Genomic DNA, 16,980 nt, shown 5'->3' on the forward strand with positions numbered 1-16,980 from the left:
GGACAGAGTCACTCTGTGTGCAGTGGGCAAATCCCTGGGTGTTAAAGATGCAGCAAGGCTGGGAAGGCTCTGGGAGCACGTGAGGCTGGATTGTACAACTGCTGCATTTCGGGTGTTTGGTTGTAATTCTCAGGGTGAACATGTGGGACTCGCTCCGGCTGCTGCGCTTGGGTTTTATTTAGCATCAGCTCTGGGTGGTAATTTGCATTTATAGAAGGTGCTCGTTTAGGAAGGGAGTTTGTTCTCAAGGTGAGGCACAGTCAGTTCTTCCAGTTCCTTGGGGTTGATTTGGGGTTTTCCCCTCCAGACAAGCTGCAGAGGGGAGCTGAGCCTGTGGTTACCCTGAAAAGGGGAGGTGTGGGTACTGAATCTCTGGGTTCAGCAGTCAGAAATTGAAACTTGTGGTGCAGCCTTGGAGTTGCGGCTGTGACTGTGGAAGTGCCAGAGGTGCCAAAGCCTGGGGACAGGAGGGGCTGGTGCTGAGTTATCTGAGCTCTGTGCTGGCCAGGGCTGAAGGGAGATCTCTGTGTGAGTGAAACACCACCCCCAAAACAGCCCCAGGAACTGTGCTCGAAGGCATCTTCAGGAGTGTTTGCTATTGGAAAGTGATTTCAGCAGCAGTGTGGCCTGGGTGAGCTATCCTCAGGACCTGTGAGGTGGGACAGAAAGGAGCTGTTCCTCCCAGCACAGAGGAGAAGGAGGGGAAGCCCCAGGGCCGGGAACACAAAACCCCAGAGTGTGGCTGTGGCTGGGTGGGGACGTGGCCTTGGGAACATTTTTATTGTTCTTGGGTTTCTCCATCAGATTGGTTCTTATCAAATCTTATCAAGTAAACTGCAATTTTATATTGCTGACTATCTCAGAAACAACGTTTATTGAAATCCCCCTGCTCCTCTCACTGACACTCTGTTCCCCATTTTATAATCAATTTATCAATGCCATTGATTTTGGTTGAGCAGCCCTTCCTGCACTTCAGGAATATCAAAGCCCTGGCTGTGCTGGGGCAGCAGCACCGGGCACATTTCAGTGAGACTTTTCCCTCCTGTGTTCATCCAGCGTGGCCACGTGTGGCTGCAGCAGGGATGGAGCAGATTAAACCCAACCCATGGGTTTGGGCCTTCTGGGGGGGTTTTAACCCAGATTCCTGCACTGTGTAAGAAATCCCTCGCCGTGAGGGTGGGGAGGCCCTGGCAGGGGTCACTCACAGTAAACTGTGGATTTCCCATCCCTGGAAGTGTCCAGGCCGGGGGCTTGCAGCACCCTGGGGTAGTGGAAGGTGTCCCTGCCCCTGGCACAGGGTGGAATTTGATGGTTTAAGGTCCTTCCAACCCAAACCTGTCTGGGATTCTGTGACATTACCGAGTGTTATCGAGCACTGGAGTGGTAATCAAACAGTAATTTGGCAAAAACCAGACATCCTCTCAAAAATGATCAATAGGGATTTAACCAAAATGTATTCAAGGCTAAATATTTGTGTGTGTTCCCCATTATCCATCTGTGATTGCAAGGGAACATTTTCTTGAGCAGTGCAAGGGCAGTTTGGGCCATGGCCCCGCCACATCGATCGCTCCCTAATGCTCTGTTCCACTCTGGCATCGATATTTCTGTGCCTAATGAAGCTCTGAAACTCAAGTAGGCTTCAAGGCACTTTCCAGCAAATACAAGGCTGTATCTTGGAAAGGAAAAAGTGAAGGAAATAGGGTTTTCTGGGTTAGAACCATTCCTGGTTGTGCTGGCTGCAATTCTGCCCTGCTGTTTTGTAGTGAGGGGTTGGAGTAGGGCAGTGAACAGCAGCAAATTCCAAATCAGGTGGGATTTTGGGACCAGGGTTCATTTTGTGGCAGTGACCAGCTGTGACCTTGCTGCTGCTTCACTTTTTTCTCTTTTGGTCTCAACTCCTCCCATTCTGTGAAACAAATGTGCTCCCAAAGGCTGTGGTGCTATCCCTGGGGTGGTGGGAATTGTCCCTGGGTCCTCAATGTCCCTTCCAAGCCAAACCATCCTGGAATTCCTGAGCTCGAGGGGGGCAGCTGGGTGTGAGTCTGTATTAGCAGCATCTCTGGAGTTAATATTTCAAATGTTGCTCTGATTTGTTTGAGATGATTTGCATTTTGTGGTGTTGAAGTGGAATCCAGGAATGAGGATCTCTGAGTATCTCCAGCAGTGTTTGTGAGCACTGAGCAGCCCCTCTTGATCATTTCATGTTTTATGTTTTGGCCTGATCTCCTTGGGACTTCATAATTTATAAAGTTGTAACCAAGTGTTGATAACAGCCTTGTTTTGCACATTATTTCTCAGGAATTGAAAATTCTTCCCCTCGTAGCAGAACAATCCTTTGCAATCAAACAACAACACCACACACCCACAATAAGCAGCTCTTCAATAATGAACTGGGGGAGGCTGAAGTGCTGCAGCTTGAGGCTGCAGCCAGAATTCCCCAGCCCTGGCTTCAGGTCTCTGCTCACAGGCAGATTTTCTGCAAGTGTCTTTCCCCTCCTTGCCTGCTCTCTCTTTTCCTGATGATGGGAAATCTCCTCTGTGCTCTCTCCCTTTTCCAGGTGATGGGAAATCTCCTCTGTGCTCTCACTTTTCCTGGTGATGGGAAATCTCCTCTGTGCTCTCCCTTTTCCTGATGATGGGAAATCTCCTCTGTGCTCTCCCTTTTCCTGGTGATGGGAAATCTCTGTGCTCTCTCTTTTCCTGATGATGGGAAATCTCCTGTGTGCTCTCCCTTTTCCTGATGATGGGAAATCTCCTCTGTGCTCTCCCTTTTCCTGGTGATGGGAAATCTCTGTGCTCTCTCTTTTCCTGATGATTGGGAATCTCCTCTGTGCTCTCCCTTTTCCTGGTGATGGGAAATCTCCTCTGTGCTCTCTCTCTTTTCCTGATGATTGGAAATCTCCTCTGTGCTCTCTCCCTTTTCCTGGTGATGGGAAATCTCCTCTGTGCTCTCCCTTTTCCTGATGATTGGGAAATCTCCTCTGTGCTCTCCCTTTTCCTGATGATTGGGAAATCTCCTCTGTGCTCTCCCTTTTCCTGGTGATGGGAAATCTCCTCTGTGCTCTCCCTTTTCCTGGTGATGGGGAATCTCCTGTGTGCTCTCCCTTTTCCAGGTGATGGGGAATCTCCTGTGTGCTCTCCCTTTTCCAGGTGATGGGAAATCTCCTCTGTGCTCTCTCTTTTCCAGGTGATGGGGAATCTCCTCTGTGCTCTCTCTTTTCCTGGTGATGGGGAATCTCCTGTGTGCTGTCCCTGCTGAGCTGCTCACTGCTGCTCTCACTCTGGTTACTTAGCACTCCAGAGCAGTGAGATGTGTAAACTGCACACTGCAGCTCTGGCAGATGAATTTGCAGTTCATGTTGGTACCCAGCTATTACTGTTTATGCCAATATGATTTTCCTTGGACGGCTGAGGTCTCGGAGGGGAGGGAATTGCAGCTGATATCCCAAATACACGAACCTGCAGGCAGATGGTGATAGCTCCCACCCCACCTCAGACAGAGGAGCAGTTGTTGGTGACAGGATGGGGCCTTGTGCAGGAGATTTCTCCAGCTCTGGAGCCTCAGAGTGGGATTTCAACATCTGTAAGCTGGATTAAAGGAATGAAGAACCTCTGTGGGAGAGGGGCAGGCAGGGATTGTTTCACACCCTCACTTCTTGGTTCCTTGCAGGCTCAGTGCAGATTGTATTGTTGGCAGCAAGAGGGATAGAGAATATCTGATTTAATATTTATTTAATATCTTAAATATTGCAAAGTTTCCAGCAGCCAGCTCAGATTCAGATGTCTGATTGACCTTCTCCCTGTAATTAGATTTGCCTCTGGTTCAGGGAGATGCTGGTGCTGAATGAGCCTTTTGCATTCGAAGGATTTGGACTCTGATGATGTTTGGGATATTTTTGATACCTGAATGGTTGGCTGATGCCACACTTTCAAGCCACAAACAATTTTCTGTAGTTTTTGGCCATCTGAGGGCAGGGTGAGGTGGCCCTGAACCCCAAAGAGTACAAACATGCCCTGCCTGGCTCCTAATTTACGAAACTTGTAGGGTTACATAACTGAATTTTCATTCTTTAGCTAAAAATAAAAAATGGAACATAAAAGCTATTTTCATCTTACTTAATGAGGGCATCTCTGCTTTTATTTCAGCTTTTCTGAGGCATTTCAATAGAGGAATGGGGATGGTTGAGGAGCTTTTTAGTGGAGCTGGACGATTGTTTCTCCATCAGATCCCCGCTCAGAAGGAATATTTGCTTTAAGAAAAGAAGGTCCCTTTTAACTCAGCCTTTTGTGTGAGAAATTAATTTTTAGGTTGGTTTGTAGTAATCAGTGCTGTGTAGCACCTCAGCTGCGTGGGGTAGGGCTGTCTCTGCTTTTTGGGGTTGGGTTTTGGGGTTGGCTTTTGGGTTTGCTCTCCACAAGTCACCGAGTGCCCAAAGTTTGATGATAACGAAGACAAAGTGATCCTTGCTCCCAGTTCTCTGCACCATTCATTGTCAGCTAATAACCCTCACAAAAACAAACAGGATTTCGAGTGTACAACCAAAAGGAATTCTGGATATCCAGCACTAAAGGAGCTGCTCTGCTTTCTGCTGGATTCTCAGCACTATCCATGCCTGCCTGTGGTGCAGGGAAGGGCAGGTGGGAGCTGCCAGGGTCTGTGCTGTGTGTGCAGGCTCTGCCATGGCTCTGGTGCCCACTGGAGCTGCCAGGGTCTGTGCTGTGTGTGCACAGCTCTGCCATGGCTCTGGTGCCCCTCTGGAGCTGCCAGGGTCTGTGCTGTGTGTGCACAGCTCTGCCATGGCTCTGGTGCCCCTCTGGAGCTGCCAGGGTCTGTGCTGTGTGTGCACAGCTCTGCCATGGCTCTGGTGCCCGCTGGAGCTGCCAGGGTCTGTGCTGTGTGTGCAGGCTCTGCCATGGCTCTGGTGCCCGCTGGAGCTGCCAGGGTCTGTGCTGTGTGTGCAGGCTCTGCCATGGCTCTAGTGCCAGCTGGAGCTGCCAGGGTCTGTGCTGTGTGTGCAGGCTCTGCCATGGCTCTGGTGCCCGCTGGAGCTGCCAGGGTCTGTGCTGTGTGTGCACAGCTCTGCCATGGCTTTGGTGCCCGCTGGAGCTGCCAGGGTCTGTGCTGTGTGTGCACAGCTCTGCCATGGCTCTGGTGCCCGCTGGAGCTGCCAGGGTCTGTGCTGTGTGTGCAGGCCCTGCCATGGCTCTGGTGCCCCTCTGGAGCTGCCAGGGTCTGTGCTGTGTGTGCACGGCTCTGCCATGGCTCTGGTGCCCGCTGGAGCTGCCAGGGTCTGTGCTGTGTGTGCACGCTCTGCCATGGCTCTGGTGCCCCTCTGGAGCTGCCAGGGTCTGTGCTGTGTGTGCACGGCTCTGCCATGGCTCTGGTGCCCCTCTGGAGCTGTGCTTGGCTCCCTGCCCGCCCATAGAGCCCCACTCACAAGAACAGTCACTATTTTAAGGCTCCACTTTGCTGTATCCTGTTTTTGCTGCTCAGTTGTGACTGTGAAGTTTTAAACAGTAAACCTTTGTTCACCAGAAATAGCAAAGTGTTTTTTAAACACCGAGTCACAGCCCGTGCGTTGAGTTTCATTCTCATTGTGATGGGTTTGTTTGTTTCTTTAAATCCTGCAAGGTGTGCTCCTAATGAGTCTTTGCCCTCGACCACCCAGTGATTTATATTCATTCATTTTGGGGAGAAAAAGGCAGTTTTTCTCTGGTTTTACTGTCCAGAAATTAGAAAAGAAATAAAGAATAAAAAATAATCACAGCATTAAGTGCTGTTACCTCCTCTCTTCCCTCCTCTTCCTTTGGGTTCACAAGGAATAACATATTTTTCTTGTGGAAAAAAAATTGTCTTTTTCTTGTAAAACAAAAAATTCTTTAAAAAATCCTGATTTGAGTGCGCTGTGGGTTTTGGGGGCTGTAAATAGTGTTGGGCTGTGAGATCTTTGCGCTCTGACAGGAATTGCAGGAGGCAGCTGGGGCAGAGCTGGGAGCCTGGCTCATTTTCCAGCCCCTTTCCTCACGGTTTTACAGCTCAGCAAGCTGAGGAGCTGCTGCAGCTCCTGGAGGAGAACCTGATGGGGCCTTGGAATTTGGAGATGACTCATGAGAGGACAAAACAATCCAGTTAAGTGATTTGAGGTCTTAAATAATCTCTTCAACAGGAAGGTGAAGAAAACATGAACTCATGAGTAATAATTGGCTCTCTTGGAGTGCTAAAAGTGCAGAGCTGGGGCTGGGCCAGGGCTCAGCTGATTCCTGCTCTGCTGATCAATAACAGCTCAGCTCTCATCAATGCAATTTATTGGGCTGGACTCTAATGCTCTTAGCAGGAGATTATTGGGATTGCAGTTCTGATTTGGGATTCTTGGGGTGTCCTGTGCATGGCCAGGAGCTGGGCTTGATCCCGATGGGTCCCTTTGAATTCAGCATTTCTGTGATAAATTCATGGGTCCTTTTCAACTCAGACTTTCCTGTGAGAAATTAATTTTAGGCTGAAAAAAAAAAAAAAAAGAGTGGTTTTAGCCCCAAATCCAGAGGGTGGGAATGCCTTGCTCAGTTATCCCAGACTGGAGAGAAGAATTCAGTCCATCACCTCCCTCTCCTCTGTCAGAGCACGGAATTTGCAGTTCTGCCTTAATTCTGAGAGGTTTCTCAGCAGCTGCAGGGGCCTCCTGCAGGTGTTGCAGCCTTTGAGCCCTCAGGATTTTCCTGGGAAGCCACTGGAAGAGCAGGATTGAAGCAATGCTATCAGGTAACCTTCAAAATAATCCCATTTACAAAGTCCCAAGTCAGCTGCCTGGCTCTGCCCTTCCCTGTGCCTGCAGGTTTTATTGCTCTCCCAGTGCAAACCCCTTTTTCTGAACCCCAGTTTGTTTTTATTGCTCTCCCAGTGCAAACCCCTTTTTCTGAACCGCAGTTTGTTTTTCCATGGAGCTCCTGTTTCATTCCAGGAGATGCAGGAGGAGGATTTTGCTTCCCCTTTGCTCTTGCTGAGCTGGTGGGAGCTGGAACAGTTCCAGGCAGCAGCACAACCCTTTGCTCCTGGTCCTTGGAGGTGTCACCTCCCGTTTTGTTGTTCATTTTTGAAGTTTTGGAGAAAATTTGGGTGTTTTAGTGCATAGGGGTGGAAGTTAAAATCCCTGAAAATCAAGGCTGGCCTGAGGAAGGAGTTGCTTGGGAAGTGTCTCAGTGGCAGAAACAAAACTGCTGCTCTTTTGTGGCTGCTAAATTCCAAGATATTACAACAGCTTCCTTCCCTTCAAAAAAAAAGAACCCAAAAAGGCAACAAAAATGCTTTTTTTTTTTGCCTTTTCCTGCATTTTTGTTCTTCCTGGCTGCGCTGGCTTGGCCTGAGCCGTGTTTGTGTCCTGCCACGGCGATGGGATCATGGAACAAATCCTTGAGGTGGCTGCAGTGACAGTTGTGCTGTGGAGGAGTAAACAATGATGTAGCAGTTCCACGGGCTGGGGTCACAGCCAGTTCAGCCCATGTGTCTGCAGCTTTTCGGGGCAATTTTCACTTGTTTCTAGTAGACATTTGGCTTCCTGTTTTGGCTTTGCTTTTGTCCCATCCCCTGCAAAATCCATCTCTCCAGGACACCAGGGTCCTCGGGAGCCCAGCAGGGACTGGCACAGGCAGCAAGGGAAACTTTTGCTGGGCTTGTCCTCACTCCTGTGTCCAAGCCAGCCTTCAGACCTTCACTTTCATGACACCAAAACCACCCAGAACATTCAAACCACCCCCCCAACTGTTGCAAAACATTTTGTTCCAAGCTGCTGCTGGAATCCCTGAGGTCCCCGTGGAGGCAGCAGAGCAGCTGCTCTCGCTGTGGATTATCCCTTTCCTCTCAACTGCAGCCTTCATTTCCTCTCCCCTCCTTCCTGGGAGGAACAGCTGCGCCTCTGGAGCCTCTGCTGCTCTTGGAGCAGGGCTGGAAATGCAGGAAATGGGTGACTGTGGAAATCTGCCTCTTCTGAGCGTGAGCCCAGGCACAGCCAGGCATGGGCTGGCAGACGGGGCTGGGAGAGCCAGGGAGCTGCCTCTGGACCTGTTCCCTCCTCCTCATGGCCATGAAATGGTGATTATTCCCAAAAACCCCAGTTTGGGTCCCAAATCCAGAGGGTGGGAGAGCCAGGGAGCGGCCTCTGGACCTGTTCCCTCCTCCTCATATCCCTGAAATGTTGGTTATTCCCAAAAACCCCAGTTTGGATCCCAAATCCAGAGGGTGGGAATGCCTCTCTCAGGTGATCCCAGAACTCTCTCCATCCCCTCCCTCTCTGTCAGAGCACAGATTTGCAGTTCTGCCTGAATTCTGAGGGGTTTTTCAGCAGCTGCAGGGGCTCTTTGTGCTCACACGGGCTCTGGTTGGGATTTCTGAGCCCCTTTTTATCTCCCAGCTGACAGCAGCCTGCTCACCTCGCTGGAGTTGCAGATATGTTTTATCTCCTGGCTCTCAAGCCCTTTCCTAGAGGATCAGGGTGTGTTATCACAGATTGGAGCTGTGGTTTGCTGTTATCACACCTTTTCCTTTCTCTGAGGTGCTCTATAGACAATTTCAAACATGTGCCTTTGCACCATGAGATTTATTTCCCTCGTTTATCGGGGCATTGCAGATAAACTCCATTATTTACATACTGCAGGTGCTTGCTGAGGTGAAAATATTGCTGTTGTTAGATTTCATAATACTAATTTTTAATTACATGGGAAATTAAAATAAAAAGCTAAACCTGCAAATCCATCTCCTCAGCCACCTATTGAGTATTTGATAACAGCACGGGTGAATTTATATCAGTAACATGTAAATAATGGAAGTATTTGTAATTATTTGCAATAAATTATCCAAAGCATGATAAAATGATAAAAACAATCAGTATTCACCCAAGCTTTAAAGGCATTATAGATATTAAAAAGTCTCCAAAAGTCTTCCCAACCTTCATTCCTCTCCCCTGGGGGCAGCAGGATATTTTAATTCATTTATCCTCACTCCCCAGAGGGGCCCAGAGGTGCTGGTGCTGACTGGGAGCCCCTGGAATATTTGGAATATCTTCATTTCTCCCCATTTTCCCTGGATTGCTCCAGGCTTGCAGCTCCACACAAACCCTGAGTTTCTGATGGGAGAGTGAAAGGTGCAGGGAAGCACTGAGGAGTCCCAGAGGAGCCTCTCCAGAATTCCCTGCTGGATTATTCCCATTTTCCAGGAGGATCCCTGAGATGGGGACACTTTGGGACCTGAAACCAAATCCTCTGCCCCTGAAACTTGTTCTGTGCTCAGAACTTGGTGTCTGCTCATTGTTGGTTTTCATTTTCAGCTTGGGGATGTGCAGAGGCACCAGCAGCTGCTGGAATGAACAGAAATTCCCTTTTCCTTGCTTTACCAGGAGTTTCCCTTTTCCATTTGTGATTCTTTCCTCATTTCATTAAAGAAATCCCAGGCACTTTTCAGGGAGGGTGGGTTCATGAGCGAGCAGTTATTTGCATGTATTAATTTTAGTAATTATTTGAGTAGCAAGTGTTGAGTTTTTAAAACTCAAATTTTAGTGTGGATTTTGCAGTGTTAACAGAAAAATGTTCCCTTGAGAAGCCAAAGTCTGGGTGTTTGGAGAGGTTTTGGCACCTTAAAGAACTTTAAAAATAATTAAGGGTTAATGAAAGAGGTGATTTTAGCTGGTGGCAGCACCACACTCAGCTTGGCATGAGGGGATTTCCCAACAATGCAGAACTCCCACCAAACCCTGCCTGCAGAACTGAGGGCCCAATTAAGCTTCGATAATACTTTTCTAATTTTAATCTGCGCTGATTTTGCTGCTCGTTAGGCTGGAGGTGCTAAAGAGGAAGGGTTTTTTTAAAGGGTGAAACATGAAATTGTAAGAAAGCTCGGTGTGGAAGCTGCAAGGCAGTGCACAAGCTGTTATCACCAAATCTCTGCTTCCTGCAGTCATCAGATATCTGGGGCTTTATCAAACGGACACCCCACCCTGTCATTATCGTGCTGGCACTCCAGCTGCAGCTGCTAAAAAAGGCACTTTGAGAAAAACCTGTACTGTGGATTTGGGTTGATCTGCAGTGCCAGAACTGCCAAACTGCCCAGTGAGTTCTGCCCTCAAATTTGTAATTTACTCGGAGTTTCAATAACTTCAAGTATTGAATTCTTAATAAATGCTTTGTTTAATTTCCACCTGCATATTAGAAAATCTGTAGGAAACTGAATTTGTATTTAGGGTTTTGTTTCTCTCTTTATTTATTATTTTTTTAATTGTAGAACTTGAATCTCTCCCTACAAACACAGCTGGATGTCCAGCAAATGGTAACCCCAAAGGAAAAGTTGATGTATTTCATATAAATGTTCACAAAAATGGTGATTTTTCATTACTACATTGCATTTTAAAGAAAAAAATGAGGATTTAAAGTTAAGTGGCGTAAGAGAAAGGCTGGTGGAAGGAAAATTACAGATTCCATTTGGATCTGGTGTTTGGGGAGCATTTCTTCAGAACAAGAAAACCGAGTAGAAATGAAGTGGTTTAACAAGCAAAAGCTGTTTCCTTAGCTAAAGCTTCCTTGGGAAGGATCTGGGTTATTTAACAATATTTCAGCTGTCAGGGAGCTGCTCTTGGCCACAGCACAGAGAAATGGAGAAGCTGCAGAGTGGAGTCACCGAGTTCTCGTGGTTCATGAAATTAATAAATCTGGTGAGCCCTCAGTAATTCCTTATCATCCTCCCCTGTCTGAATTCGTCCAGAATCCAAATTGCACTAATTGAATCCAACCCCAGGAGATAACCCTGGGGCTGCCCTGAGACTTGTTAACATTTCCAGAGTAATTGGAATTTTTCTGTTACGAAAATGCTTTTCCTTTTTGTTGCTTTCTTTTAGAATCAAAGCTCTCTCCAAACCTCATCCCCAGTTGGGCCATGTACCTGCTGCACCTCGCAGGGTGGATGGAGAGGAAAATGAAATAATTTCATTTCAGCCGCAGCATCTGTTTTCCTAAAGGGTGGGCAGGCCCTGGCACAGCCTGCCCAGAGAAATTGTGGATTTCCCATCCCTGAAGTGTCCAGGGCCAGCCTGGAGCAGCCTGGGATAGAGGAAGGAGTGGGGTGAAGTAAATCATATTTAATGTCCCTTCCCAAACTCGTATTCTAGATTTTGCTGCTGCTGCTTCTCACTGTGCACTGAAGTATCTTAGACTAATTTGCAGCTTTTTGTTTGGAGGGAGGGGAAAGGAGCTGACTTCAGTCCTGATTTCCTGCTGCAGTGACAGCAAAGTGCTGAGATCCAAACCAACTTTAGTTCCAGCTGAGGAGCCGGGGCTGGGAGCGCTCAGGACACAAATCCTGCTCTGCTTCCTCTTGATCTCCCCAGATTGCAAGTGGCAGCTGTTGATGGGCTCAATGAGTGCAGAGCCTGGGGGCCGCTCTGGGTCCTGCTCTCCTGCAAGGCAGGAGCTGGGCTGAGCAGGGCTGAGCAGCTCTCCCCGTGCTGATGGATGAGAGCAGCGGTCCCTGCTCTCGTTTCTGGCACACATCTCCAGCCCTGCTTATCCTTGTTTAATTCACGCTGCAGCCAAGGCTCCCCAGCTCTGGGGTCGCCTCATTTCCATGAGGTGCAGCAGAAAGACAAATGCTCCTGACCTCCCTGTGCTGTGCTGCTTTGAGGTGGGAATATCCTGAGAAAAAACCCCAAATCCTAAAAAAACACAGAGCCACCCCCTCCTCCCTGGGTGCCTTTTGGAGGTTCTTGAAAGGAAACCAACACCTGTTGAAATAGTTACTTCAATGTTTGGCCCAAATCCCAAACAAGGGTTTTTTTTTCTTTAACAACAAAAACATATGCAGGGGCCAGGGAAAAAGCACAGCTAGTTCTGACATTGTGCTTTTTGTGCTCTGAGTTGGAGGGGCTGTGACTCATTAAGTGATACTAGCACAGGCTTTCTCTCATTTCATGTCTTGCTTCAGGAATTGCGTGGCAAAATATTGCACAAGAAAGGCAAAGGGGCCTTTCCTGCTCCTTACACGGGACCTTTCCGAGCCATTTGATAGGGAGAACTGGGAATATGTTATAAATCTTCAGCCTGAGGGGATTATCTGGCTTTTTTTTAAGGGAAAGAACCCTAAACCACTTTGTGGGTGGTGCTGAGGGTTTGGGAGCCCCCTGGAAAAGGCTGGACACAACCCTGGGGCTGTTTGCCCACCTCAGTGATCCTGGGGTTCTGTGCTCCATGGGGAGGTTTCATCTCCACAGTCAGCTCCTAGGTCAGGCATTAGTTTGGTCCCTCAGCTCAGGCACAGGGATTTTAACTGTCTGTGCAGTTGGAAATTGCTGGTTTCTGGGGGAGATTCTGTGAATAAAAAGTCTTTGAGTTTTCTAGGAATTGTTTGAATGTCAGGAAGATGCGTGCTCAGGGTGAGCTTGTACTCAGGGACTATTTTAATATGAAATTCCTCCCCGGGAGGGTGGGAGGCTCTGGGATGGAATTCCCAGCCCAGCTGTGGTGCCCCTGGATCTCTGGCAGTGCCCAGGGCCGGGCTGGAGCAGCCTGGGATGGTGGGAGGTGTCCCTGCCATGGCAGGGCTGGGATGAGGTGATCCCTGAGGTCCCTTACATTCCAAACCATTCTGGAGTTGTGTGATCCTGCATGGACACTGCCCAGAGTGTTGGCATGGAGCAAACGGGCTGGGCCTTGTCTCTGTGTCCTGTCTGGGTGCTGGCACTGTGCTGTGGGCACCTGGGGCATCCCTGAACATCCTGAACGTCCCTGAGCACCCCTGAGCATTTCTGAGCACCCCTGAGCATCCCTGAGCACCCCTGAGCATTTCTGAGCATCCCTGAACATCCCTGAGCATTCCTCAGCATCCCTCAGCATCCGTGAGCACCCCTGAGCATTTCTGAACATCCCTGAGCACCCCTGAGCATCCCTGAACATCCCTGAGCATTCCTCAGCATCCCAGAACATGCCTGAACATCCCTGAGCATTTCTGAACATCCCTGAACACCTTCAGCACCCCTGAGCACCCTGAGCTCCCTCAGCACGCCAGCTGAACACCCAGCAGTGTCTCCAGCCCTGGGCAAACCCCTGGACCACGTTACTGCAGGGTGGTTCCTGCAATCCAGTGAAGCTCTGCAGGCCCTCCATGTGTGCCTGTGCCACAGGGAATTCCTGGTGGTGCTTTGGGTGCTCCGTGGCTGGAGGGGTTCTCTGTGAAATCCTCTCTGTGCTTTGTTTGAGAACCTGGCTCTGCCTTTCCCTGGAAATCCCTCCCTGCCCTTTCTCCAGGGCTTTTCCTGCTGCAAGAAACTTGTGGGGAAGGTCGACCCTCCTTTGTGAAAGTTGGATTGATGCCCTTTAATGATTTCCATTCTCAGTGATCACAGTGTGCTGGTTATAACTGTTGAAATTGTGTTTTCCTCCTTCTTTTCTTTCAGCTACAGCTGCAGAAAACCCAATATTTGCAACTGGGGCAGAGTCGTGGCCAGTACTATGGGGGGTCATTGCCAAATGTGAATCAGATTGGGAACAGTGCCATGGATCTCCCCTTCCAGGTGAGTTCTGAGGATTTTTCCTTGGGTTTGGTGAGGAGTTCTGGGCTTGGATGCTGCTGTGTCCCCCCAGGCAGCTGCTGCTCCAGAAGTCACACCTTGCTTTGAAAACTCCTGCTGGGCTGGGATCTGGGGGTATTTTTTATGTTGATTGTGGTAGATTTTAGTTCTCTGAGAGATACAATTCCTGATGGAGTCTGGGAAGATGCTGTAAATTCAGAGCAAAATGGGAGGAAATAAAGATGATGTTGGGGTGGAGGAATTGATGTGCATGTTCTGTGGGAGGAATCCTGGGAGAGGAGGAGAGCAGTGGGACACAAAGTGGTATCAGAATTATCACTTCTTTTTGGAAAGGAAATGTAAGAAAGTCCTGGCTGGGTTTTGTGACTCCAGGAATGATGCACCTTAAACAAAATCAGAGTTTCAGGTGAATATTTTGCTGTTTGAAGCGTGTTTGGACAGAGGATGTTGTCCAAGGACAGGATTAGCTGGTGGATCCTTTGTGAACTCCTGATTTCCACGTTTAGTTGATTTAGAGAGCTCAAAATAATGAACATTTCTGCATTGGTTTTCCTTTTTTGAGCAGTCAGAGTTACAGTTGAGCTCACAAGGATGTGGTGGGAAGGAAATTTTGCAGTTTGTGGTTTTCTGATGAAGGCTGCTTAATAAAGATGGAGAAACTCTTGCTGACCTCCTCTAACTGCTGCTTGAAATAGGTGCAGACAGCTGGATTTGGGCAGGTTGAAAGCTTGAATCTCATGCAAGAGGAGAGGCAAAAGTCTATTTTAACCTTTAATTCTTTGGGGAATGCAGGGCAGAGGTTTGTAGTGGATTGGAGTCCCCAGTGTTACTCCACAGTGTCTCCTCTGTTCAAGCTTTTCTCTTCAGCTTTTTGCTAAGCAGGTTAAGAATTCCTGTTAAACAACAATATTGCAGTATTTCTGTGCTTGATGGACCTGGACTGTTTTAATCCTGACTGCTGAAAAGGGAATATTCAAATATTTACGAATGACTGGAGGAGGAGACAGAAACAAACTATCCTTACACCCTGGGGTTTTTTATATTTTTTCACACACACACACACTAAAAAAAAACCCAAATTGATGTTGTTCCAGATAACAAATGGTGACAAACAACAAAACAAGCCCGTGTGTTTGTAGCAGGGGGAAAAGCTTTCCAGGTTTTTCCAATCTGAGGCTGAGAGCGCGACTGCAAACGTCTCTGGGATGGTGTGAAGGCAGAGCCTGCGTGGTTGTGCCTGCTGGGAGCGTTGGTGTCTGAGCATCTTCTGCTTCTTTGATTTGCAGCACAACGGAGCTCTGGCTGAAGCCTTTGGAGCAGTTCCTGTCTCTTTGGTAAACAAGTTTTTAGGTTTGTGCAAATACGTATTTAGGACTGGTCCCTTAGCCCAGGTGGATACGTATTTGTGCACAGCTGTGCCCTGCACAGGAGTTATTGCTTCACCCCAGGGCTGCCCCACAAAGCCAGGCTGTGCCATGCATCCCAGTCTGGAACGTGCAAATAATTCCTGTGCAGGCTCCCTGCACTTGCTGTCGTGTGGCTCTTTCTGGTTTTTGGGGGTTTCTTTGGTGCAGCCAGGGGATTATCCAGTCTTGGCCTGTGGTTTCAGCAATCTCTGAGCATGTGCACTCAGCCTGCATGTTTAAATCATGGGGAAGGGCAGAATGAATTCCCAAATCCTGCTTGGCACCAGGAGGCACCAAAGCATCATCCAGCAGTAGGTACCACTCCTCCTTCCCCCCCATCCCCCTCACTGGGTTCATTTCCTGACAAATCCTGAAAGGACACTTGGAGAGCACGGAGCTTTTTCCTTCCTGTCTGCATTGAGCTGCTTTTCCCATGGTTTGGGGGCTTTGGGGTCTGCTCTCAAACCCTTGAATGTTCTTCAGGGGAGTGAAACCCTTGTAGTTCTTCATGTTCCCAAATACAATCAGTGCTCAGATCTATTAATTATTTTTAATCAGTTTTTCTCCCTAGAGTTAAATATCTCATGCTATGCAGAGATGGGGAGTTTTAATCCAGGAACACCATCCTGGTGTTTGGCCCTAAATAAATTTCATAGGAAGGTTGCAGAGAGCAGCCAGACCTGCTGGAGGTGATACCCATTTCCTCAGGTGTTTTCTGTTCCCCTAAATTCAGGATTCTTTTGGGATCCTGGTTCCTGGAAAGCCAGGGAACAGCATTGCCCCCAAATCCCTCTTTCTGTGAGCTGTAGCCCTGATCTGGGACACATTCTATGTTTGTGCCACTGCTGCACTCAGATGAGATTTTTGTTGTGTTTTTCATAAGGAAATTGTGCCAGTGAAAGGTAAAACCCTACGAAATAGCTGTTTTTACATGGAACTTTTTGTCTTTCTAATTTTCTGCCTTGGTCTCCCTTTAAATTCCAGGTGAGCCCTGTGCTCAGGGCTGGCTGCTCCTTTTTTAGCAGCACTGTGCTGACACCACTGACATAGGAAATTGCTTTTCCTGTTGACCTTCCAGGCACGTATTTGCAAGTTTTGCTGCCTTTTGGGCTGTAACAACAGCAAAAAGGAGGAGTTTGAGACCTTTTGTCACTTTGGAATGATGAATATTCCCACTTGTGTGTGGGGATTGTTGCTCAGTGCTCGCAGCAGAGATTAAAGCACCGTGTTTGAATTTAAACCCCTTAAAATTGAGATTCTATCTGAGATTTCTCAGCCAAGTGAGGAAGTGAAGCACAAACCCCACGATCTGAAGTGCTGAGAGTCCTGTAAAAAGTCACTGTGCTCCTTTCTAGTCCCCTGTTGCCTTAAATATTCTGCTGCATATAAAATGTTGGCCCTGAAATGAGAAAATAAACACCACAGCCCCTCTGCAGCTCTGTTAACACAGCCTGTGTGTGCAGAGAGGGTGAGGAGCCCAATATTTGCTGAAGAGAAAAAGGTTTAAAATAGTAGAAAGGCTCTTTAAAAAGTTCATACAAACAAAGCCTTTCAAAATAAATGCAAAGCTTTATAGAAATAATCTTTTCAACAGCCAAAGCTGACACTTGGAAAAAAAAGAAAAGCAAAAAAGCCAAAGAAAAAGGGGTGAATGTGGGAGCCAGATGGTTTCATGGCTTGGCAGACAGGACAGTGCATTTGCCACGTGCAGCACCTGAATGGAGGAGGAAATTTTGGATTTCCAAACAGATGGTGTTGAGGGACTCAGCAAAGCTGTTCACATTGGCAGGGAGTGCAGGGCTGGGGAGGATTTCTCTCCCTGGAGAGCCATAAATTGCTGCTGGAGTACGAGCAGAGATTGACCCCTCGGTGCTTCCTCCGTCCCCCCGGTACGCACTGGGAAGGGCTGTGGAAAATGTGAGAGTTTTCCAGTTCAGCCTGGGAATTCATCTTCCCTGTCCTTCCCCTGCCATCCTCCTGCTCTGAAATCATCTGCTCAGGATGTCAGTGAGATA

General features: G+C 48.2%; 1 protein-coding gene across 1 annotated transcript in view; it reads left to right on the plus strand.

Moving 5' to 3' along the window:
* CRTC1 (CREB regulated transcription coactivator 1) overlaps positions 1-16,980 on the plus strand; it is a 45,008-nt gene that overhangs the window by 5,187 nt on the left and 22,841 nt on the right. Inside the window, exon 2 of the mRNA XM_058820961.1 lies at positions 13,425-13,541. Within this exon, the coding sequence (XP_058676944.1) occupies positions 13,425-13,541 (117 nt within the window). The remainder of the gene's footprint in view (positions 1-13,424; positions 13,542-16,980) is intronic.

The sequence above is a fragment of the Ammospiza caudacuta genome, chromosome 28, assembly GCF_027887145.1.
Source record: "Ammospiza caudacuta isolate bAmmCau1 chromosome 28, bAmmCau1.pri, whole genome shotgun sequence".
NCBI classification, from domain to species: domain Eukaryota; kingdom Metazoa; phylum Chordata; class Aves; order Passeriformes; family Passerellidae; genus Ammospiza; species Ammospiza caudacuta.